Source organism: Labrus bergylta, chromosome 23 (assembly GCF_963930695.1).
Source record: "Labrus bergylta chromosome 23, fLabBer1.1, whole genome shotgun sequence".
Taxonomy (NCBI): domain Eukaryota; kingdom Metazoa; phylum Chordata; class Actinopteri; order Labriformes; family Labridae; genus Labrus; species Labrus bergylta.
Window position 1 is genome coordinate 1,993,796 of NC_089217.1, and position 25,829 is coordinate 2,019,624.

Below are 25,829 nucleotides of genomic sequence, written 5' to 3' on the forward strand. Positions count from 1 at the left end.
ACAACAATGCAGCGCGAGTTGTTTTGGTTTCATGCTGGTGCTCAAGGGCGACACCTGCTGGATCAAAAAAATCTCATATAAAGCCTTTAAACATTAGGAATAATCACAGACTCTCATGGGTTTTTTTTTAAAGTGAGAGTTCTTACTGGACGAAGCCGAAGCGGTCGATGACTTTGTACAGGTGGTAGTTGGTGTCCTCCCAGGGCTCCACGGTCGCCTCTTTACCCTGAAACCAGAAGAGAGAGAGATGGAACACATGTCGACCTTTCAGAGGACTTTTTTGTACATTTGACGGAGAAAACAACAAATCAGTTAATCATGAAAATAATCAGAAGATTATCTGAGGTCGTGCGGCGTTATGAAAAAAGAACCAAACAAAGACTTCTGATCGAGCGCCGTGTTTCATGCCACCCACGTTTCTTCAGGGGCAGAGAATCATGTTTTGATTGGCTGCTGGATTACGTGTGGAGCCCCGACCCCTGTCGCCCTTGGGAAAGTGAGTGTGTTTATGAGACACAGAGAAACTGTGTGTGTGTGTGTGTGTGTGTGTGTGTGTGTGTGTGTGTGTGTGTGTGTGTGTGTGTGTGTGTGTGTGTGTGGCAGCGTCTAACAGGTGTGAAATGAGCAGCCAGACGCCCACCTGCGTCACCGTCTGACTCCAAAAAAAAATAAAATGTCTCCAGTTAATTCACCATCATGGACTGATGAAATAGAAAACCCACAATAGGAGTGTGTGTGTGTGTGTGTGTGTGTGTGTGTGTGTGTGTGTGTGTGTGGAGAGGAGGAGGAGGGGGTTTATCAAAGGGAGATAGAGTGTGTTAAAAAAGGTGGAGGATTAGAGGAGAAAAAGTAGAAAAAGAGTCGATGTACAGCTCGGTGTATAACGTCTGGTTGATTTGAGGAGCGTGCTTTCAGATTTTTTTTAAATTATTTAAAGGTCACATATTATTTAAAAACACCCTTCACCATGTTTTGTGATTTTAGGCAAGGCAAGTTTATTTATGTCGCACATTTCAACAACAAGGTAATTCAAAGTGCTTCACACCAGACATCAAAAGAATCCTGACAGAGGAAAGATAAGAAAATTAAAAAATCACTGAAATGATTAAATCTGAAAACATGTTCTAATAAAAAATAATGAAAATGAAATTAATTGAAATAAAAAAAATAAAAGTAAAGAAATTAAAAGAGTTCCAGATATAGGGAGCATAGAAAGTGAACGCTGCTTCTCCATGTTTGGTTCTGACTCTGGGGACAGAGAGCAGACCTGTCCCAGACCACCTGAGCGGTCTGGATGGTTCAGAATTAATCAGGAGGTCACTGATGTATTTTGGCCCTAAACCTTTAAGCGCTTCATAAACCAGCAACAGGATTTTAAAGTCTATTCTCTGACAGACTGGGAGCCAGTGTGAAGACCTCAGAACTGGACTGATGTGATCCATTTACATTTAGATTTGATGTGATTCTGCTCCCTTAAAACTCTTACTCTCAAATAGTCCCTGCTTTTACTCAGACTTGCCCTGCTCGTGCTCAAACTGCACTCCTGTTCTGGTACATTGTTTTTTTTTGTGCACTCCAGCTTCATGTCGTCTTCTTCTGTGCACTCAAAAAAAATTTAATGGAGTTTTGAGCAAACACCTGACCAACCGAGTGCAGGGCATAGGGTTCATCTCCAGCTGCTCACCAAGCAGGAGACGACTCGTCATGAGTCTTGTTTTTTTTTCATTTGCATACAGAGCAGATTTCAAGTCCTTTTTAATCAGACGGTGATTTATGCCTCATTATGCTGCAGGATCGGCATAATACACACAAAGTGAATTACAAGTGCGTCTCATTGGGTTAATCAAAGCGTGAACAGATCGTTTGGACAAAAGTCTCTGTTTGTTTTTGTGACTGAAACCTTTTGTGTTCAACAGATGATGGAGGTATACAGAAAAGATCTTTGTTATTATAATGTCTATGCACCTTATTGTGAATGACTCTTATCCTTCATGAAATAAAAACGTTTGAGTTATAAAATAATGAACCCGCTCTACACTGTGAGCAGCTCGAGACATGAGCTAACCAGACATATTTGTTTTTTTGAACCAGGCTGTAAACATGTTCATCTCTGCTGTAAAAACAGGCTTTTTTAGACTGGGTGTGTATGTGACTTCCTGTGCTTCTGCAGCCAGCCTCTAGTGGACACTTGAGGAACTGCAGGATTTTTAACTTCAGCATCGGCTTCATAAAGTGACTTTAAACTGTAGCTGTGATTTCCTTCTCGAGTATCTGTGCTGTATATAAACTTCACTGCAGCCATACCGGATGATAACTCTTTATGTGTGTGTGTGTGTGTGTGTGTGTGTGTGTGTGTGTGTGTGTGTGTTTGTGTCTTTGCATGCTCGATGCTTCCTGAGTGACTCGACCATTTCACCGCCCGGCGGTATCAGCGGGACCAGCCCACCACGCTCCGTTTTGTAAATGAGTCTTTTTTTTAATTTAGTCCAGCAGGCTGCGTAATCAGCTCGGCCTCATTACGAGTGAAGAGAGCGAGGAGAGGGGAGATGATGGAGGCGTGTTTGTGTGTCTGTGTGCGTCTGAGGCACAATCAGAGCTCCATCAGTGTCGCCGTCGCTGCAGGGGGAGGGCTGCAGTTTAATGGAGTCAGTTATCACGACGACCACACACACAGACGCCTCTCGTCCTCTCACATCAGACGGCAGATATTAAAGATGATTTGTTGTCTTTGCAGGAAGAGAAGAAATACAGACTTCTGTTTCCCTCGGGTCTGAGTGTGTGTGTGTGTGTGTGTGTGTGTGTGTGTGTGTGTGTGTGTGTGTGTGTGTGTGTGTGTGTGTGTGTGTGTTTGCACGTCTGCAGGGGTGCTGATATTGTTGAACAAAGGCCGTTGATGAAGATATCTGGAGACAGTATATGAATAACTTCATGGTTGTTTGGAATCAGCTTAATTCAGATATCAGCTCCTCTCATAAACATGACGTAAAATACGTGCTAACTCGTTTGATTGTATTTTTTTGTAGCCTTGTTAGCAGCAAGAGGAAACTGTTTAAAAATGAAGCCGATGCTGAAGTTTAAAATCCTGCAGTACCTCCAGTGTCCACTAGAGACTGGCTGCAGAAGCACAGGAAGTCACATACACACCCATTCTAAAAAAGCAGAGATTAAAATGTTTAAACTAAATCGGTCTGATTAGTTATTGTCATCCTGGGCACATCTGGACGTTATCCAATGAAATCACTCGGTGCTCATGACATCACATAAACCCAGCTGTTTAGACTTTTGGTCGTCTCTGCCACGTTTGAGTTAGAGTCCACTGAGCGTGCACACAGTGTGGAGCATCAGATGGCTTTTATATGCAGAACTTGTGGGTTCATTTTTTTATTGGCCGTTAATGAGCTCTGGCGGCCTGTGAGCTGCGGCTCATGTTCTGTCGTCACAGATTCATAAAAAAAAAAAGTTGAAATCACCGAGCGGTCTGACTGCACCCCGCTGACTGGGATTATTGTGTTTCACGGGCAATAAGGCCGTGATTTATGGAGGGATTCCTCTGCACTGTTAGGAGAGTTATGAACCTCCAGTGAGTGACCACAGAGGAAAACAAACTCATGTTGTAAAGTTTGTTCAGTGCCGGCCGGCCGGCTGGATGGACGGATGGATGAAAGGATGGATGGATGGAGGGAGGGAGGGAGATGTTACCTTGTCATATTTGGCGACTATCTCAGCTCGCTCCTGGACGAGTTTCAACGCCGCATCCTGATCGGTATCAGACGCTGGAGGGAGACAAAAGGAGAGAGAGAGAGAGAAGTCAGTGTCAACAAGTTAAAGTTGAAGAAAACAGAGCTCACAATAGAAATGTTTACACAAAGACGAGAGTGTTATTCCTGAAAGCTCCTGAGGTGATCTGACACGACTGGATGCCCAGCCTACCGCCGCCGTCCTCATTCATGCACGGCCTGCTCCGACCTCCACCTCAGAGGAGAGGGAGGAAGTGTGGACAACAGGAACAAGAGAGGAACACAAAGTAGAAATCCTTGATCCCATTCTTCTTAACAATGAGTTCGGTCTTTTGGAAAGCGTCTCGAGACAACACTTGTTATGAATTGGCGCATTCCAAATAATAACTGATTACACCTCCAGGTTGACAGGCAGTCCTGACCCGAAGACCATTCTGCTAATGATACCATGAGCCCAAACCAATTGAACCCAACTACCTCGAACACAGGCGATGCTCAGTCTAAATGTCTGAACATGGGAATGTGTTTGGTGCTGAATCCAAACTGAAACCATCGACTTTCACCACCGAGGGAAACGTCCTTGAAAAACAACTTCCTGTAGGTTTTCTGAGATGTTAGAAGGTGTTGTTGTTGTTGTGGTCATCACACACCTGTACAGGGTTTTACTCCAGCTCTGTCACAATGCATCAGAGTCAAGAGCTGACGAGGACGACACACACACTCAGCCTGACCTCAGCCTTTGAGAATAACATTTCTCTGTATAAAACCAGCTGAGCAGAGGAGCTCACAGAAAGAGTTTTCTGTGAGCTCAATGTCGTTGCTAAGGATAAAAACACTCAAACACCTCTCACTTCTCTGCATCAAGATTGTTCATTTCTCTCAACCGTTTCCATCCTGTGAAATAATGTACAAGTACAAATCTTTAGAACGAAACACTTCCTGTTTCAGCCTGAGCATGAGAGGCTCCAAACATCGGATGTGTGTTAACAAAGCTGGCACACACACACACACACACACACATACACACACACACTATTGAGAGGGGGTCATGCGGTGTTTACGTTGAATATTGTGTTGGACACGTTGTAATAATGAATCACGCCTTCGAGCACCGACAGGGAACGCAGCCAAGATGGATTCTCGTGTGATTATTATCTTACAAATCCAGCCGCAAACTCAAGCCTTTTAATGTCAAGACTACGAGACTGTTTAGAGGCATTAATAGTCCACACGGACCCGTCTGATGCTCCAACCTCTTTTAATCTCCAGCCTCTTGTTCTGACCTTTAATATCCCAGCATGCTTTGCCTCCCCAGCAGCCGTGTTACACTGACAGTTTTTCTTCTTCTTGTCACTTTTTTTTTCGGCCCTTCACAGAAAACTATTTGACTCCAGTCATCCTCTAACTTCCTCTCTGGGTCTCTTGGGGGGGGCGGGGAGGTTGGACAGGAATTCCAAATTGCTCTGAACAAACGCGCTCCTTATTGAGCCCGGCTGGTGGTTTTTATGACAGGATGGTGAGTGTCAGTGAAAGGCATTCACAGCGGGAGAGGACGCTGCACAGCAACACTGACTGTCTGCAACCAAATAAACAAATACAGTAAAAACACGTTTTTTTTTTCCTGCTGGGAATTCCTCCCCAGGAGGCCCCCGCGGTTCCCATAGTGAGCTGCAGAGGAATTGGAGGAGGAAATGGGATTCAAGTCTTTTCTTTTTGCACCGCGGCTTATTCCTTAACTCGGCGCCCCCTTACAGACACATTAGTATTCCACAGCGGGCCGACTTAAGCTAAATGCAATTAAACCCCCTTTTCAGGCTCCAAGGATCACATCGGCATCCGTGACCGCGATGGCGAGCGCGTGTATGTTTTTATTTGTGGCCAAGGGTTCACTGGGTTTACAGACAAATGCCTTGTGTTTTTTTTTATTGTTTTTTTTTAATAATTTATATTTTATTGATTTTTATAACAACATTATAATGGCAAACAATTATAAAAACAAACAAACAGACTAAAGGGAACAACAAAACAGGCAGGAAACATAATAGACGATAAATAGATGACAGAAATTAGATACAACGATGCAGAAAGTATCAGCAGTGCATCAGCAGAAGGAGTCCATATGACAAACACAAGTCAATCCACACCCTGTGCAGTGATGTGTTGTGTTCTCCTGATATAAACTGGCTAAAATTGTCCCATTGCTCCTTAGTAATGTCATTTTTCCAGTTCAGCTTTCCAAACAATATTTCCACAAGCAGCTATTGTCATCATTTCTTCTTCTTCATTTTCAGTGTCAGAGTTCTTGGTTCTTTCCAAAATGTAAGAATTAGCCGAGCTCATGTTGTTAAGCCAGTTGTTAATACTTGAAATGAGTATTTGCTTAAATAGGGTCCTACACCTTTAACCCCCAGGAGACAAAGCTGAGGTGATCTGGGAAGTTGGCATCCCAACCAGTCCTCCATTAAGTGCTAAAACATTTGAGACCCCTTGTGTTTTTAAGTTTACAGAGGGTTTGATTTGATTGGCTCTTAAAATGTGTTTAACATCAGAATACGACCTCCAAGAAGACCGGAGTCCAATGGAGAAAAACAGGTTAATTAATGGTATTGAACTGGATTAAACGAGCAGGTAATGGGACACCTGCTTAACTTTAATGGAACCAAACTATACCTAAATCTAAAACCTCACATAATAATAACTTTATTTCTACAGCACCTTTTAAAAACACAGGTTTACAAAGTGCTTTGACAAACAGCAAAAACAAGAACAAACTAAAGCAAACACAGAAGAACATAAACAACAGCAAGAACATAACAAATACTAAATACTAAAAATAACAACAACACGAGCTGAGACCAAGAGGAGCAAAGATTTAAAAAGATGTAAGAAACTAAAAGAGCTAAAAAAAAAGCAAATCAAAAGATAACAGCAATAAGAAGGTAAGAGCAGAAAAAGAAATAGAAACAAGTGAAGAAATGATAAAAAAAAAAACAATAATATTAATAATGATAAAAAAGTATATATACATATGAAACATAAATAGACAAAGTAAGTAAGATAAAAACAGGAAGTGACCAGAATGTGGATAAACCTACAAAATAAAGAAAAAGCAGCCTCAACGTCCAAACAGACAAAAACCTGCTGTGTGTTCGGAATAATCCTTCAAAAGATCTCTTCTCTCCTTGTCATCCTGCTTATCATCATAACAAGGTTATAGACGCCCCCACTGAGCTGACCTTTAGCCCCGCCCCCTCTCTCTCTGAGCTGCCACTCAGTCCCCAGCGGAGAGGCCGATGTCGCTCCAGCTTTCTGTCCTCGTCCCGCTGTGATGAAAATGTCCCCGAACGTCACCCTGACCCGGCCAGCTGGACCCCTCCCAGTGATACCCCCTCCCTCCGCGCCCCCTCCCTCTTCACTCTGCCCTTCAGTCCAGCTTGTCATGCTGCATTCGGGTCACGTGGGAATTTCTACTGTCAGTGCTGAGGGCACACACGAGAACTCATCTGAAAGCATCAGGAGGAGGCAGCGAGGATTCAGGAAGTCCAGTGGAACTTCCTCCTGCAAATTTTTTATTCAGGTGGGAGGCTCACTCTGCACATTAAAGCAACAACAGCTTTTAAAAAAAAAAACCTGTGATCTCCACGCTTCACTTCTCACTCGACTGAAAACCTGTTATTGCACATTCAAAACTGTGTGAACGACAGATGTTGACAAAGGTGTGAAAAGAAAAGAAAAAGATGTTAGGAAGCAGAGAGGAAGTCAAGTAACCTGTCGTGTATTTCATAATAGATTTCCATTTGATCCTTTAACATCAAACACCGACTGCAGGTCTAAATAATGTGAAGTTAGTTTATTACACTATTTTATTAAGTACTGCAAACTGACTCAGGTGTGAGGGAGGCATGGCACACATCGTACTCCTCAGATATTTAAAAAGGAACTGTGAGATATTCCATCAAACATGAGGCAATTTCTGCTCCAGCAACTTCTTAATACAGCCGACGGCCGACCACCATGTGAGAGGAAATAACTCTCCACGCCAGCAGGGGGCGGTAGTCCGTTGTTATTCTACAATTCTACAATTCACTTAGCAGACGCTTTTCTCCAAAGCGACGTACATCAGAGAGTAAGAACAACACAAGCGAGTCTGATTGGACACACAGGTGCTGACAGGAAGTGACCAGAGGCAAAGCACAACATTGAGGGCAGTTCTTGAGAGCTCTAATCAGTATAGAAACCATCTTATAAGTCGTCGTTATCAAACAAAAACCATCGTCATTACCATCATCATCATCAATAATATGGAGACCATCATCATTAAGTTAGTAGGTATTCATGAAAGAGCTGGGTCTTTAGCTTTTTCTTAAAGGTGCAGAGGGACTCTGCAGATCAAATGGAGTTATGATACGAGAAGACCATTTCCATTAAACACTGCTGTCCCTCACCACTCGTGTTATAAGTACTTCTTATTGAGAGTAATAAAAAGTAGAAAATGGTGCTGGCGTTGTCAGCTCTTGGTCTTTTAGTGGAAAAAGAAAAGAAGAGGCGGAGGAGACAAATAAGGAGAAACTGAACTAATGGGTGAAAGCGTGGATACTACAGCGACATGCTCAAGGGGCTTGTTTTTGTCCCCAATAGACTGGTAAACCATTAAAACCAGTGTTACAGCCATCCTTCTGACGCTACCAGACCCCATTGGCTACACGGTCAGTTGCTGGTCACTGATCTGATTTTTTTTTATTGGTTTTGTGGAAATATGAGTTATTTAGATGAGGAGATCATTTAAAGCAGGGCTCAGAAAATGCCTCAAATTTTTGATGAATGACAACAAAAACTACCAAAATGGTTTCCTCCAAATGTGTGACTTTTCCTCCAGCTCCGAAACAGCCAATCAGAGAGAGACTTCTCACCGACCACCGACCGCAGATTCAACATGTGGAATCGGCCGAAAAAAAGGCTGACGGGGGCTGGGACCACCAAGGGATGAAAGACTATGAAGTCTGAACACATGGACAGATTGTTGTGTGAACTAAACAATAAGTAAGTGGAAGGAATACAGAAGTTCTGTGTTTTTATAAATATGCAAAGAAGCAAAAGAAGGCCGTCAAAGCTGCTCAGTTTCATTCTTGAATCTACACTTTGGCTTCAAAGGGCCGTCGATCTCAGCAGGGAGAAGATCAAAACAAACGGGAAACAGAGGAAATATGTGTCTGATAATAAACCATATTTCTTTACTGCAGACAACAGAACATGCGATGTGACTGGAAGTGTTTTGTTGTTTGTGTGTGTGTTTGTTCCTCATTATTCTGGCTGTAAATGACTACACTGACGCTGAACAACACGAGGACTATAATCACAGCCCGCTCGTTTCCTCTCCTCCTCACGCTGCTGTAATGAGCATCTTTGTTCTGTACGTTCAGGAGTTGTTTCACAGATTTATTTTTACACTTGTATTTCTCTCTAATGGATGCTTTCTGCTCGGAAACAGGAAAAATAACAACAACAACAACAACAATAACGGTAATAATAGAGCAGAGGTCGATGGGTTCAGCTGTTCAGTTTAGTCATATTAATGTGGACCAATAATCCATAAAGCGAGACGTAATGAGATCCTAATACACTGGGAGTAATAATAATGTTGACACAGTGATGAAGCTAACAAACACATGAAGATGATGTCATCGTCTTCACAAATAACAAGTGATGAAGCAGCTGCAGACACTTCACACTGCACTAATAAGAGTCATTACTGAAACAATCATCTGTCTCTTCACGTCTGTGTTTTTAAATCTGACCTCCAAAAAACATCAACATGACACCAAGTAACAACCAAACATATCCTCATGAAACCAACTCTGCTTGACATCGTTAAGAAGAAACTAAACCAGGGGTCTCCAACCTTTCTTCATCTGAGAGCTACTTTGAAAAAATGAAAGTGGTCAAGAGCTACTTGCATCAAATCACTTGCATTTATTTACACAGCACACATCGGCTGAATGAAGCTACTGTTTATACACGTGTGAAATCGCAATAAGCCGATGCTCATCAATAATCTTCAATTCACATCAAGGTCCAAAGAAAACATGAATATTTTACACTTCTTTTTTTGCCACATAGTAAGCTATGTTGCTGAAAATTCACATCAATGTCCAAGAAAACATTTCTACTTTACACTTGTTTTTATGGGCCAAATATATGACTAGTGGGAAGAGCTGCATTTACGTTTTTTTTAACAGTCGGTCAACCTACAGGTGAGCTACTGAAAACCTGCCCACGAGCTACCGGTAGTTCCCGAGCTACCTGTTGGAGAGCCCTGTTGGAGAGCCCTGTTGGAGAGCCCTGTTGGAGAGCCCTGTTGGAGAGCCCTGTTGGAGACCCCTGTTGGAGACCCCTGTTGGAGACCCCTGTTGGAGACCCCTGTTGGAGACCCCTGTTGGAGACCTCTGGTGGAGACCCCTGTTGGAGACCTCTGTTGGAGACCCCTGTTGGAGACCCCTGTTGGAGACCCCTGTTGGAGACCTCTGTTGGAGACCCCTGTACTAGACGATTTTAGGCCGGATTTTTTTTTTTGGAGGATAATTTAGACATCTATGGAAATTCTGAACACATTGGGATATCTTTATCGTAGCAAATGTAATGAATTGACAAACAGACTGGAGGAAAGAAATCACACATTTTCTGACCATTTAGCCAATGGGGTGTGGTAGTGTCAGAAGGATGGATGTAACACTGGTTTTAATGTATTCATCCTATTTTGCATCACAAATCTGAATCTGAGAAGTAACTAGCAAACAAACTTCATATTTTCTATAAATTCAGTGGTTTCTATAAATTGGTCAATACCCGGACCAGTATCAATACCAGGACCAGTATCAGTACCAGGACCAGTATCAATACCAGGACCAGTATCAGTACCAGGACCAGTATCAGTACCAGGACCAGTATCAGTACCAGGACCAGTATCAGTCTCAGTACCAGACTCAGCACCAGTGTCAATTCTGGCCTCCAATACGGCCCAAAATACACGGTCTTGTTTATGGATAATATGTCGGTCGATGCACCAAGCCAAAACCAATCCACAGCTTTCAGGACAATGATCATGTGTTGGACTGGACTGGATGTGAAACCAGCAGAGAGACAGGAAGTGAGTCCAAACTGTCAAAATGTCCGCAATCAATAGTCAGATGCTAGCTAGCAGCTACTGTCAGATTGGTCTATTGGGGACAAAAACAAGCAATTTCAGTGGATGTACTTGATGATGACACTAAGTCAAAACTTTCTGTATGTATCGACTTTTAGAGCCAACATGATGTACAATGGGAACCAGTTTTTAAAATATACTGCGCTAAACGACAGAAGAGAGGGCAATGCAGCACAGACCATCACAGAGTTTTACATGCTGAACCAATGAAGGCATGAAGAGGAATCCCTGGATAGTAAAGTAGTATAAAAGTATAAAAGGAACAGAAAGAAAAGGAAAAGTCCAGCTCCCTCACTGGGTAGAATCTTTTACCTCTTTTTAATCCATCCAGCAGATCCTCACAGCGAGCTTTGGTCCGCATCGGTCACACTTCAGCCAACATCCAACAAACTGAAACACAACCTGAACTACCTCATCTCATCGCTGTCACTTCTGCTGCTCAGCTACACACTGACTGACTGACACACACACACACTCACACACTCAGAGGAGGTACGAGCGAGAGGCAGAGAGAAGTGAGATCACAGATGGCTGAGTTCACAATGCTGCTGTTTGTCAGCGTCCAGAGACAGACAGAAATGTGACTCGAGGAGCGAGTCAGTCCCACTCTCAACATTCCCCCCCCCCCCCGCCCGAACACAACAACACAACAACAGGCTGTGTTCAGCGCTTCAGAGACAGGAGACGGACACAAGACCACGACTGTTTCAAAAGCCACTGAGGAGAGTTTGAAGAGAGCTTTTCAAAATGTCACTCAAACAAATAAAATGTTCCTGATGCTTTGATAAAGATCTTTAGAAAGAAAGTGGACCGGCCGTTAGCATTTACATGGAAATACATCTTATACCAATACCAGGACCAGTATCAGTACCAGGACCAGTCTCAGTACCAGGACCAGTCTCAATACCAGGACCAGTCTCAGTACCAGGACCAGTCTCAGTACCAGGACCAGTCTCAATACCAGGACCAGTCTCAGTACCAGGACCAGTCTCAATACCAGGACCAGTCTCAGTACCAGGACCAGTCTCAATACAAGGACCAGTCTCAATACCAGGACCAGTCTCAGTACCAGGACCAGTCTCAATACCAGGACCAGTACCAGGACCAGTCTCAGTACCAGGACCAGTCTCAATACCAGGACCAGTCTCAATACCAGGACCAGTCTCAGTACCAGGACCAGTCTCAGTACCAGGACCAGTCTCAATACCAGGACCAGTCTCAATACCAGGACCAGTCTCAGTACCAGGACCAGTCTCAATACCAGGACCAGTCTCAGTACCAGGACCAGTCTCAATACCAGGACCAGTATCAGTACCAGGACCAGTATCAGTACCAGTACCAGTCTCAATTCTGGCCTCCAATACGGCCCAAAATACACGATCTTGTTTATGGATAATATGTCGGTCGATGCACCAAGCCAAAACCAATCCACAGCTTTCAGGACAATGATCATGTGTTGGACTGGACTGGATGTGAAACCAGCAGAGAGACAGGAAGTGAGTCCAAACTGTCAAAATGTCCGCAATCAATAGTCAGATGCTAGCTAGCAGCTACTGTCAGATTACGTGGTGCAGACTTGCGGTTAGAGGCCTTGAGATCAGCCAACCCGGGTTAGAGTCTGGGAGGGGAAACTGTGACAGATTGATGATGAACCGTTTCCATTAAAACTTCATTATAAAATGGATGTGATGGCTGCTGTGATGTGGCGAGCGTAGGGTGGAGTGTGGGGAAGCAGAAATGAACAACAGGCCAAAGAGAAAGAAAAAAAGAAAAATGTTCTCTTGTCATCTGCGTACAGGAAATATCTCTGTGTTAGGAGGACGGGTCTGAAGCTCCAGGGTCACAGCACAGAGGAGAGGGAGGGCGGTGTGTGTGTGTGTGTGTGTGTGTGTGTGTGTGTGTGTGTGTGTGTGTGTGTGTGTGTGTGTGTGTGTGTGTGTGTGTGTGGGGGGGGGGGGGGTTCTGCTTTCAGACGTCAGCTCCATTTTCTGGAAGTCCATTTAATCCTCTATTTGCGCCTTCAAAAGTGACCCTGATCCAGCACTGAGATCCACTCAGTGGCCGGGGGGGGGGGGGGGGGGGCTTGTTTCCTCCTCGCTATCTTCAGCTTGTGTACTGAACATTCCTGCAGCACACTTATCGTCTCCCTCACAAGTTTGAATGACAACGTCTTAACTGGAAGTGATGAATCTGAAAGTCCGAGGACTAAAAGGACTAAAGTCGATTCTGGGCTCGTTTTTTTTTTTTTTCAGATTTTGAGCTCTAATAAACTTTTATCAAAGCATAACATATTCACAACTGTAGGAATCAGAAGTGTCTCTACCCAGGTACAGCAACATATATCCAGGTGTGTTTGGAAAATAAAGTGCAGACTTCAGGACTCGGATGTGTCCAAACATGAGAGGAGAAAACGAGTCCCTTTGACCCTGTTCATTAAAATCAATGTGCTCTTAATAATGTGTAATCATGTTTTCAATGTTCTTTTTTGGCCCTCGAAATGTCTCTGCCTTTTCCATTTCCTGTCTTCTTTTCTTTATCTCAGATGCTAACTGGCAGTTTGGTGAGTGGGTGGGCTTCCTGGCACCATCAGGCAAAACAAACAAAAACAAAAAAGCCTGAAAACAAAACAACAAAAAAAACCTCTGACCTGAATGTTCCTGTGCATAAATTACAAAAACACAAAGCATGAGGCAAAGTCTTTTTTTTTTTTTTTGGGGATGGATTGATGGACCTGAGCGCTCCAACATTGCGCTTGTCAAGGGCGTGGTCACTCACAGCTGTGGCAGGAAAGAGGTAGAGCAGAGCACATCGAGCTACCCCCGACCACGTATCCCCCCGACCTAATCTTACTGCTTTTATGTGTCGTATTTTATTTCTATATACATTTTTCTTTTAATTCTCATTGGTGTGCTTTAGTCTCTCAATGATTTTATAAACTAGTTTTTCGTCAATAACTTTTCTGCACTCTTGTAAAGCACTTTGAACTGCAATTTAATTTGTCTGAAAGGTGCTGTATAAATAAAGTTTGATGGATTGAATTCTTGTACTTAAACAAATGTATCTGTTCTCTGGTCCAGGCTGTGCGAAAAACTGGAGAATTGTTTTTGGTTTTTAAAGACACTCTCTCTGTAGAGGACAAAAGACATTTCAGGAGAAAGTGTTAAGTTAAGTGAACCCTCGGGGATCCACCGTCACGTCTGCATGAGGTCTTTAACATGTTCATGATGTATAGAGAGGGCCCAGGGTGGCTGCTTCCTGGAGTTGGGTCACATCGAGGTTTAGTAGTTCATGTTTGATCTACAAAAGAGGGCCGAGACCGTCCTTTTCAAGCGGTCTTGGTGCACTTGGTTTGTCCACACCAGGGTTTGATTGACAGCTTTCACACCTGCACAAACAAACCGCACTAACTCGGCAAAACCAACAAAACAGGTTAGGTGTGAAAACGCCCTCAAAGGCAAAAAGAACTCATCGATCAAACACCAAAATAAAACACAAATTTCCCAACGATCAGAAAATTCTCCAGAACAATCCCTAATCTGCCAGGGGGAGAAACAGAGCGAGGTTCAGAGTTGTTTTAATATGAGAGGAGAGAAAGCAGAGCATTAACAGCACTAACTCACAGTCCCAGCAGGCAAATATTAATCAATATCAAAGTGCCTGTCAGTGGGCGAAACAGCAGTGTGGAAGATAATTAGATGCAGTAATCGTGTTCAAAGAGGCTACAGAAGAGAGAGAGCTAAATACAGGTACATCTGATCGTCCCAGGAGAGGTGCAATCATCACATCACCGCAGCAGCCTCGCTTTTTTAGAGACGCATTTCAAAAAAACTCTGACCTCTGATGAAATGTTCTGTGAATGTAAAGCACATCTCTTGTGTGACAGGAGGAGAATAAACCGGTTTTTATCTTCAGCGATTGTTAAGAGGATACATTAGGACAGCTTCACAGAAAGTGAAAAAGTCGCCGTTCCTCAAAAAAAAATCGTACTTCCTCCCTGATAAAGGTTACACTCGGATGTCATTTCCTTTTTTTTTTTTTTTCAGGCATGCAAACTACATATTCTGTCATTACTCCATCATTGAACTACACGTTAAAGCATGCAGCCTCGATAAACCCTGTCAAAATAAAAGACTCAGAGCTGATCTAAGAGCTGTGTTTCCCTCCACGTCGACCTAATTAACTGTCATCGTCTCGCACTGAGCATGTGCAGATGACTAATGGGAGGAGGAGAAGCCTCTGTGGCGTGAGGTTTTCATGCTGCCTTTTGTTTCAGGGAGCACACTTAGAATTTTAAATCTGAAATATTTACCCGATCATGAGCGGATAAAGATCAGGATTTTCTTGTTTTAAAAAAGGAAAGTTCACAAATCTAGAAAAAAAAAAATCAGCTTCTGTTTTAGGTTTCTGCACCGAGCAGCGATGTGCTTCATATTTCTGTTTTCTGAGTAACCAGCCTCAGACACACATGCACAGACAGAACGACGATCAGATCTCCTCTCTAATCCGATGAAGCTTCGCCGGTGACTTCAGAGTGAGGGAACAAGTCTGATCAAATACAGTCTGATGGTCTGAACGCTCAGTGACGCTGCTTCATGTGCCAACATCATCATGACCGTCACCGGTTTGTTAGTAACAAGACGGGACAAGTCGGGACAGGCCGGGGAACAGAGAACAGATCACAAGACCGGATGACTGAAACACAGCAGAGAAAGCTGGAGTCATGAAATTAACTCGTGTTTGATGTCTGAACTTGTTTCTCTTGGAAGTTATTTTTTACTTTTAATGTTTGGTTTGCTGCACGTTTTTCTTGCTTGTGTGATAACTTTCTTTGTTTCTTGATTGTCCTCTTGGGGAAATCTGTCTAAAGGCCCTGACACACTCAAGAGGTCATCGGCCGTCTGTCTCAGTGAGGCGATTACAGACTAACCCCCGCCTGCTGGCATGGAGAGTTATGTCCTCTCATGCACGAGCAGAATTTTCATGAAATAATTTCGGCTTCAAAAAACTTGAAAATTTCAATGAAAAATTTTCTGATAAAAAAAATAGAAAATTTTAATGAAAAAATTTCAGCTTCAAAAAAGTATATAGTAGTCTTTGCGGTGTGTTCAAGTGCAACTTTTTGGCCAAAACAAAACAGTCGGTCTTTGCACCTCTAGTTCTTCCCCGTCTGCTTGGTGTGTGTCAGGCCCTTTAGACTTCACATGCTGCACACATTCAGCAGCTCTATTTTTTGATGAATCCTGATATACCTACCTTTACTTATAGATGTAAATTAGTTTAGTTTAATCGTTTATTTGAATCAGGGACAGTGTACAAAAAAAAACAAACATTAGTCTCAGAAGAGAAGAGATGCTTTGTACCAGATTTAGCTAGCTAGCTAATTTCCATCTGTTGTCCCTGGGCAGATGATGGCAACAGCAACACACACATACACACACATTTCATAAGAGAGAAGAAAGACAGAGAACATTTTACAGATATTAAAACATTATGCACAAGTTTCCCTGAGAGATCTAAAAGGTTGGCGAGATGACACATTAATGCTGACAAGACTGGTTCCTTAAAATCCAATTATTTTTTTACTTTGCGGGTGAACGTGCAGAAGTTTGTGCAAAGTTTAAGACTAGTTGGAAGACTATTCCATTCTTTAATGGCTTAAAAAACAGATTGTGCTAAATGATGCCCCTGCATAAAAACACTTCCTCAAACATCACACAGTTTCCCTCCTCTGCAGCATTTGCAGGCAGTTTTTGGACTCCAGTTAAAGCAGAACCTCCATCACAGATTTAATACTTCAGCTTAAAGTCAGTAATAACGTTTGGGTTGGGCTACAGAGAGGAGCCGTTTGATGCATAATTTAACACGACTAGGTGTGAGGCAGCGAGCAGGGATCAATACACTGCACTAAATCTGACATGAGTAGAAAAATACAAAAAAACAAGGCCAACATGTTCACATAAAGCTGCAGCCAGTATGTGAAGTTTAAACTCTGCTGTGTTCTGTGGTGAAGGCCGACAGCATCACTTTGAAAGCAGCTTTAACCTTTAGGGAGGACAGACAGGCAATTAGCTCGGCTTCCACGGTGTTGGATGTCAGCAGGCGGCTTCATACCAACAACCCGCTGGGGCCCTGGACTGTGAGCCGCTCTCTGCTTAACTAACCAGCATGCGGTTTCTCCTTACACACACAAATAAACAAAAAAATAAAAAACGCACACAGATGGTTTTACAAGTCGGCATTCAAAAACAGAAAAATAAGCGTCCTGATAAGAAGCCTCCAGCGGCGCGGGGGTTTAAGGACGAGATGTCGAGTGTTTCGGCAGAGACAGAGAGAAGTATCAGAGCTGCTGAATAATGCAGGGAGAGACAGTGAGCTGCCCCCGTCGTGCTGACCGGGAGGAGAAGACAGCTGCAGTTTGGCAGCAGAACCGTCTTCCTTTAAATGTGCTGTAAATCCAGATCACTCAGCTGCAAAACTCCCCTTAATGGAAGAACAACTCACAACTCTGTTACAAAAAAAGAAAAAGAAAAAAAAGGCAGGAAGTTGCAGCAGAGTGGTGCATCTTTGGGAATGAATGATCTCGGATGCAGCATCTTGCAGACATGTCTCTACCTGCACTTTGTTTTTTTTAAAAGATGACTCTATAGATGTAGAATCTGTAAATTCAGGAGCAGATTTTTAATCCGGGTCGTATTGTACACTAGAGAATAAGTGTGTCTGACTGAAGGAAGACAGTCGGCATAGAGAGCAAACTGGTCACAGTATGATTGGGAAAGGACACCGTTTGATGTTTTTCCTTCTCCTGGAGGATTTCTTGTTTTTGTTTGTCTCACAGTCTTAAACCTGAGGGCTCAGATTTTTTTTTAAAAAGAGGCTGCAGCTGAAATCATTAATGAGCGCTGTGATAGATTTCAGGAAACAAATCCTGAACGCTCATCAGTCAAAGATCATCCCTTAATACAAGTTCTGTTTGTCTTCTTTTTAGGGAACCAAACAAAGTACAGACGCACACACTGGGTTGAACTCCTCCTGCATCCTAATGAGGTCTCAGGGTGATTCTGCCTCGGCTGTGAACTGGTCAGAGAGCTCTTAATGAGGGGCTGAGGGTTGAAGCCTCGGGGCTGCTGCGGGCTCCTGTAGCTCCAGCCACGAGTCAATATGCTGACAGGTTTTTTCACTTTGAGTAACAAAAACGTTAAAATAATTATTCATTTCTTTAGGGACTTCTTCAACCGCCAACTCTCTGCTGACGCCATCAGATTAAAAAATCCCCAAAAGAGAACCTGAACACAGAATGAATTCATCCATTAAATGTGAGGCATTAGAGAGAACGTCACACTCACCGACGAGGAAATGAGTCAGCTCAGAACATCACTCGCCTCCACCACCCAAGAACGCCAAGCGTGATGTGTAAATGACTTTAAAGGCTTTATATGTGATTTTTTGATCCAGCAGATGTCGCCCTTGAGCACCAGCATGAAACCAAAACAACTTGCGCTGCATTGTTGTGTTAGCATGCTAATGCTAGCGATCTTTATTATGCTGGTATCTTCACACTGCATGTAAATTTACCTGAAATGAGCGTGATCTAGAAACACAGTTAAGCAGTGAGTACAGTATGTTATTCTTCTTTTCTCTAGTCCCTCAATTAAACAACTTTTATACACGAGGGGAGGAGTCAGCCGGCCGTCCCGGCGATGTAAACAAAGTGAAGATAGGACTCTGAAAACTCTGAAAACATCACAGACAGTGGGACTCGGGTGTTACACCCATTGTAGACAGTCATGACTCACAGAGTTATTTTCAGAGGAGATACTTGATTTCTATATTAAAGTGTGAAAAATCACAAATAAAGCCTTTAAGTGTCATACGCATAAGGCATGAGCATATAAAGAAGAAATACTTTTCCATATTCCCTGGGGAACCGTTCGATCATTATTCAAACAGCTCTCAGCGTCTGGCAGAAGAACCACATCTCAACCAGGTGCCAGAAAAAGAGAAAGAAAAACATGTTTTTCTGTTGAGATAGCTGCATGAACTTTGGATTCTTTCAACGAATGATCAGTGGAATATTTCAAACCCCCCCCATCCCTAGTACGCACAAAGATAATGATGATGTCATATTATTTAAGAGGACAGGTAAATCTGCTTTCTATACTGCAATGACATGTCAGAGTTCCTTTTTCACACGACCACTGCTTTATGAGAAACTAAGAACCTCTAAGCTCCTGAATCATCGCAGGACTCACACATGGCTACATCTGCTAGCTCCCTGCACCTCACACCTCAGCACCTTCCAGCCTGCACAGCACCGCAGTGAGACTATGAATTTATCTGTGTGTGTGTGTGTGTGTGTGTGTGTGTGTGTGTATCTGTTAGGGGCCCATCTCTAAATCTGGCTGCATTGATTGAAGCTGAGAGAAGATCCAAGGTGAATTCCTCTGCAGGGCTGATGGACGCAGATAAAGTCGACAGCCAAATGGGAAAGTGTGAATCGTTTCCCGGACCCGTCGATAAAGACGCCCTGAAATCTGTGAAAGTCCCTCTCTGTTTAAAGCGTCTGTGCCTTAAGAGCTGATTATTAAACACACTTACCTGCCTCACAATAAGTTTCACACACTTGTCATCAGGTCGGACACACACACACTCAAAGTGCCCCACAAGACGCTGCAGTCTGGACGTGTTAAAGGTTCCACTTTTGAAAATCAATAAATCATTACGACATGAGTTTAGCGGCACTGCTAACAAACAACAACAGAGCCAGCAAGACTGACATCCTGGGCTCTTTCATTGGCGTTGTGGGGCCCCTTGGCATGTTTTGAACTTTGTAAAACAACTTTGTCTTATGTTGTTGGGAGGACCATGAAAGTAACTTCCCGTCAAGTGCCCAACACATTTTTCAGTTTGGTGAATAAATATCAGATGTTTGCCACATGGCGGTTAAGTGTTTGTACCAGAAAAGCTGCAGCGTCCTGTGCTGTCTGCATGTCAGAGCATCATGGAGGCAAGCTGACTCACACACACACACACAACATGCCAACCACCAAGCGATGCTGTTTACTATACGGGACATCAGCTACCCTGCAGCTACCAGTCTGCTGCTAGCTAACAGACGTTTATATAAAAAACATAGTAAATGTATTCACTTATTCTGGCCGCAAGCTAAACCCTTGGGGGCCGGATTTTATCATGTGCCTGCCACCCTGCACAGTGAGTCAAAAAGTTCATTTTGGACCCAGTTAATTCATTAATTCACCACCGTTTTATTTTTTTAATTTTACTTATTAGCACACATGTAAGAATACATCAAAATAGGATTAACAAAAACATAAAAGGTGTGTCAGGAGAGGTCAAGAAGGCAACAGGCTTATACAATGGGGACCTCACCTCTTAAGAGACAAATAAATCAACTAAGCAAATCATCTATCGTCGACCTCAATCCATGTGAATCTATCTCTCAGCCAGGCAGTGGCATGCCTGGTATAGCTTTAGCCAAACTCATTGAGTAATTGCTCAAATCAGGAAGAGCCAACAGGGTATGACAAATTGATTTGTCATTAGCAGCTGAGGCGACACCTTTTAGAGATTTACAGCGGAGGAACTGAGGTGCTGTTGTTGTGACAGTTCGGGAGCTTTGTTGTCGTCCTTGTAGCCATAAAAGCTACCACCAGGACCCCACCAAGAAACTGAACAAACTCACAGAGGAAACAAACATCCTCAAAGCTGCATTCCCTGGCTCAGGGCTTTGGGACATATGCAGATAGTGTACGTCTCCAATAATAAAGGTTAGAGATACAGGAACGTGATGATGTTATTAGAATGGTTCAACAACGCTCTGAACAGTGCGATGTGTTTGTCATCGCTGCTCCTTCCCTGTCAGAGCCCTGATGATTTAATTTCCACATCTCCTATTAAAACCCTCGGCACATCAGGCCGAAGTCTGTGTGACACCTCTGGGCCGAATCCATTAAAATGATCGCTGAGTCATCTGCATATCGGTGCACAGGTTAAGCTGTTATTTAGCTGCCACATTAAACTTCTATGATCGCCGCCCCTGGCGTAAAATAAAGACGCTTCTGACCTTGTCCACTGCCTCAGATAATAATCAGTCCAGTGCCTGCACGCCTGACTCCCATCTATTATTTACCAGCGATAATTCAGGTGATTTCCGCCACAAAGTATTGACTTCCCAATGGAACGCAAACTGCGACGCACTCTTGGATGGCTTCATTTGTCCTGGGTGAAACGCTCTGCTGGGGTTAGTTGATAAATTAAAGCTGTTAGCAAAGCCAGCTGGCTGCAGACAACATACATTTTCTACCTGAGTGGTGAATAGAAGGCTTTAAAAAGGGAGTCTTCTAGAGCAGCTGAAGTATTCAGCTTTTCACACTATCACATAAAGGCTTCGATTCAAAGAGCTGCGGGGACTCTACATTTAATGGTTTGCTTTATTACACCAATTTGAAAAGCTTAATGGCATACAAAAGGGAAGAGGTCATTGGATTTAAAAAAAAAACACGTTTATATCCCAATAAACATGTCTGACCTCAACTATATAGAGTGGTATTTGTGCAGAGTTTCAAAATAAAGGCCATCTTTTAAATTTGCCTACAATGTTGGATTCAAACTTGGCTTGAGTGAGCTGGATTTGGTACTCTTTGGTACTTCAAAATGCACATGTCGCCCTTGAACTAGGAGGATTATTAATCAAACAAAAGAAGCTACAAGAACAATTTTGGAGATGTTATGTTGAAGTAGGGTTGTCAAGATACCAGAAATGTTAACCTTGAAATTGATACTAGTAGTAAAATAATTTATTCCAGTTTCCAAACAAGTCCAATAGACACTCAATGCTTGATAATTTTACAAACAAACTCCCAAATACGGTCTAAATTGTATTTTAAAATGGTCAACTCCTCTGCTCTCTCAATGTAAGAGACATAGACGTAACTTTTGTGTCTTTAAGAAAAAGCCAAAATGACTTGAGAAAAGTCAGTATTTCACGACCTCAGAACGACCTCAGGCAGCAGCTTTGGGTTGAAATATGACTGAAGGTCTGCAGATATCTTCTGCACTTTTGGAATTTATTGATCGTTAAAAATACGGATATGGTATCGTCTTAAAAAACTTTTGGTATCGCAGACATATGGAAGTATTGGAAATGTTCTGAACCTTGTAAAAAAAATACACCCACACTTAATTCCTTCAGGTGATCCACAGAAAACAAAAACGTAAATCAACCTTTAAAGAAAGCACAGCTGTACACATCTTATGCAAATGTTGGCACACACAGACCCCCACAAATATGACAGAAAGAGTGAAGTTTCTCAGTTAGAATTATCATAAATTATCATCAATGTCCTAATTACAAGACATTTTAGGAGGAATCTACAAGAAGCACCAATTTACCTGCCCATCAAGCCCTCGTTAAATTTATGCAAATCGCCCCCTCAGGAAATACAGACGCTCCGTTTTTTATTTGAAGAGTAGTGAAGCGAGAAGTCAACAAGCTGTGGTGTTCCTCTTTCTGCAGGGGAGAAAAGCTTTCATAAACTTCTGGAGAAAACAATAACAAAGCAGCGCTTGCTTTTTGAATTGATGCGATCGCACAAGATCCAATCATGAGAGAGTGGGAGGCATGTTGGGGTCAGGGGGTCTCACCGGTTTTCTATTAACCCGGACAACCTCACTTCATTATTCAGAGCACACCGGAGAAATGCAGCAAACACACAAAAACACTGGTGTCCCACAGAAGCTCCAGGGGGAACGCCCCTCCTTGAATGCCACACGGACATAGCATGGAGTTTAACTAAGTGTTGGCCTCAGCCCTCTGCTTTCTCCAATTCAAAATGGGATAATTATTTTTCACAAGATGATGAAAGACGGAGAAATATTCCAACTTGAACATGAGAAAACTCTGCCCTTTTGTCTGCTCCGTTGGGAAATATAATCAGTTAGCAACAGGTTGTTTTTAGAGGCTCACGAGTTCAAGTAGAAGGATCCCAGAGATGTGTTGTTTACACCCTGGATCTATAACTGGACTGTTATAAATAAAAACCAGAATGCTGGGACATGTGAACAGCTAATTCAGATTTATGGACATCAGGAAGACCAAGATGGAAATAGCAAAAGGGCACAACGGTATAGTGCTAACACGCGTCAATGGACACAGGCCCTAAAAGCACTCGGCTATAGAAATGGCCAGACAGCTTTTCCTATTGGCTAGATTGTTTCAAATGTTCTAAAATCAGAGATAAGTTATCAAAAATAGTAAGTTAAAAACCTTGAATAGAGAATTTAAGATCTGCAAATTGCCTTACAGATTCCTAGTACGTCCAATGACTGAATATTTTACAGGTCCATTTACGGCTTCAACATGTTCAGACGACTCTTTGTTCAGTTTCAAGCAATCTAAACCTTTAAGAGCAAAATGCATACCTATCTTAATCTAAAGATACGTCAAAGAAAGGTCAGGGGAAATGACCCCAGAGTGGATAAGTCTTCAAATCTGGACCACTGTGGGGCATTTTGACTGAAAGCTATGTTGAACTAACTCATTGAAGATGTTCTGGGTTGATAAAGAGCTTTTTGCCTTTCGACGGGATTGGACAGCTCTTCTGATCTAGTTTGCTTTAAATGTTAGAAAACCTCTAAGAGCATCCCTATGGAGCTAAAATTTAGTTCGGCTTGTACTTCAAATCAATCTAAGGATTTTTTTGTGGCACTGACGGCCGAGTGGACAAGCCCAGGATGCAGACCTTTTAGACCAGGGGTGGGCAACTGGTGGCCTCCCATCAACCCTCAACGTGGCCCTCAGGTCAATTTTTACACATCAACTAATTGGAAAACATGAAGAAAACATGAGAAAATCTGCCATGAAATCATGAAAATCAGAAATGTGTCCATACTAATATCAGATCACTGGTATATGTCGAGTTAAATTTGAGACATAATTGACTGTAATCGTTTTTGTATTCTACAAGCTGGCCCCCTGGCTGTGAGAATTAAATGAATGTGGCCCCTTGCTTTGACCAAAGTTGCCCAACAGGTTGATTAACATCTCCTGACAGCAAAATCGGGGGCAGCTTTCAATCTTGGTTTAAGAGACTGACAACTGACCCCCATCGTTCCAGGGTGGAACAACACATCTTTCCAATAACCAGTTTTTAACAAAAGGCTTGCATGCTCCAGTTGAATCTTTTCTGTATTTAACAACCTGTCCAGGGAATGGACACCAGTGGCTCTGACAGGAAAAAGGTCACCCCATGAATAAAGATGATATTAAAGCCAAATGCACAAACCTCCAAACCGAGTCGCTGCCCTGCGTCTGGACGGGGACACCAGCTCCTTGACGATCTGCAGGACCTGCATGGTCAATCGGAGACGGCAGAAGAAGCATCAGCTGGACTCGCCGCGGGGCAGGGGCGACCCATTCTTGCCCTTTTATCCCTGACAACCTCATTCCTCCCTGGCTTCCTTCTCTGGACTCATCCCCTTAATCCACATCCTGACTTCTTACATTTCCAAGTAAAAGCGAAGGTGTTGTTTGAAAAAATAAAACACTGCTCTCTTTCAAATCTCCTTCCCCTCCTTTTATTGTTCTGATGTTTTTTTTTTCTCCGGATTTCAACACATGCTCCAACTCCAGGCACTCAAATGTCCTCAGATACTCTCTGCAGGTGAATCTTCACAAAAAAACCATCACACTACCTGACACCTGCCTCAAATGCCTCCTTTGGTCCAGCCTATAAATCTCAAACTCAGCCACTGGCAGTGGCTGAAAGTAACAAGACGATGTTGTGCTGGCAGCGCCGACTGCTCTCTGCAAAACTAGAATGTATTCATCTGGCGTGTGATGTTTCGGGCTCAGCTGGAGTGCTCTCACACACTCTTCATTTCGCGGTCAAATGAAGAAGAAGGCAGAGAGGCAGAAGAGTCTTTATCCTCTTCTTTTTCTACAGCTCCAACAGGCAACACACCTGGTTGCTGGTGATGCTTCTTAACTGTCCAACTCTCTCACATCCTTTTTTGTTTCCTCTCCCGTCCATCTCTTTGCTTTTCCCCCCGTTGCCCTCTCCTCCCGGCAGTCCTGAAAAACGCTGTCTGCCTCGCTCGCTGTCCTCTCTTCACATCCTTTAAATTCTTATTAATGAGCGCCTCCACTCACTCACTCACTCACTCAGCATCTCTCCTTCCTCCCTTCCTCTCTCTGCTTTCCTGCACTCCTCCTCCTCTTCCCTCCTCTCCCCTCCTTCTCATTGTGTCGCTCTCTGTCTCTGTCTCGGTCACACCCCCCCCGTTTTTTTTCTCATGTACATTTACTGTGAAGCCGAGAACACAAGCAGAACGAAATGGGGGGAAGAAAAGTGTGTGTGTGTGTGTGTGTGTGTGTGTGTGTGTGTGTGTGTGTGTGTGTGTGTCCTGGAGATGATTTGTACCCAGTAGCATCAGTGACACCGCCTGCCTTCAGGTTACGCCCTCTCACATTTCTAACTTGTCATTGTCACAACCTTCACACCCTCAGCAGGTCTGTTATCAGGATGAAGGTGTTTTTAATTGGTTTGAAAGACAGAAAAAAAACGCAGTTAAAAGACAAATTAAGGTCACATGACTTACTCAAAGATGGCGGCTGGCGTTATCTTGTCTTCTACCAAACTTTTTGTCTTTGATATTGTAAATAACAGTGATTGAGCTCATGTTAGTTTTTATTAGTAAGCCATTTTTAAAGGCTTTATATGTGATTTTTTGATCCAGCAGATGTCGCCCTTGAGCACCAGCATGAAACCAAAACAACTCGCGCTGCATTGTTGTGTTAGCATGCTAATGCTAGCGATCTTTATTATGCTGGTATCTTCACACTGCATGTAAATTTACCTGAAATGAGCGTGATC

At 43.0% G+C, this 25,829-nt stretch overlaps 1 protein-coding gene across 1 annotated transcript in view; it reads right to left on the minus strand.

The window, feature by feature from the left end:
- usp6nl (USP6 N-terminal like) overlaps window positions 1-25,115 on the minus strand; it is a gene marked incomplete in the record, with an annotated part of 38,086 nt that extends 12,971 nt beyond the window's left edge. Inside the window, 3 exon segments of the mRNA XM_065951233.1 lie at window positions 147-226; window positions 3,700-3,773; window positions 24,240-25,115. Coding sequence (XP_065807305.1) covers window positions 147-226; window positions 3,700-3,773; window positions 24,240-24,309 — 224 coding nt within the window.
- Window positions 25,116-25,829: the final 714 nt, after the last annotated feature.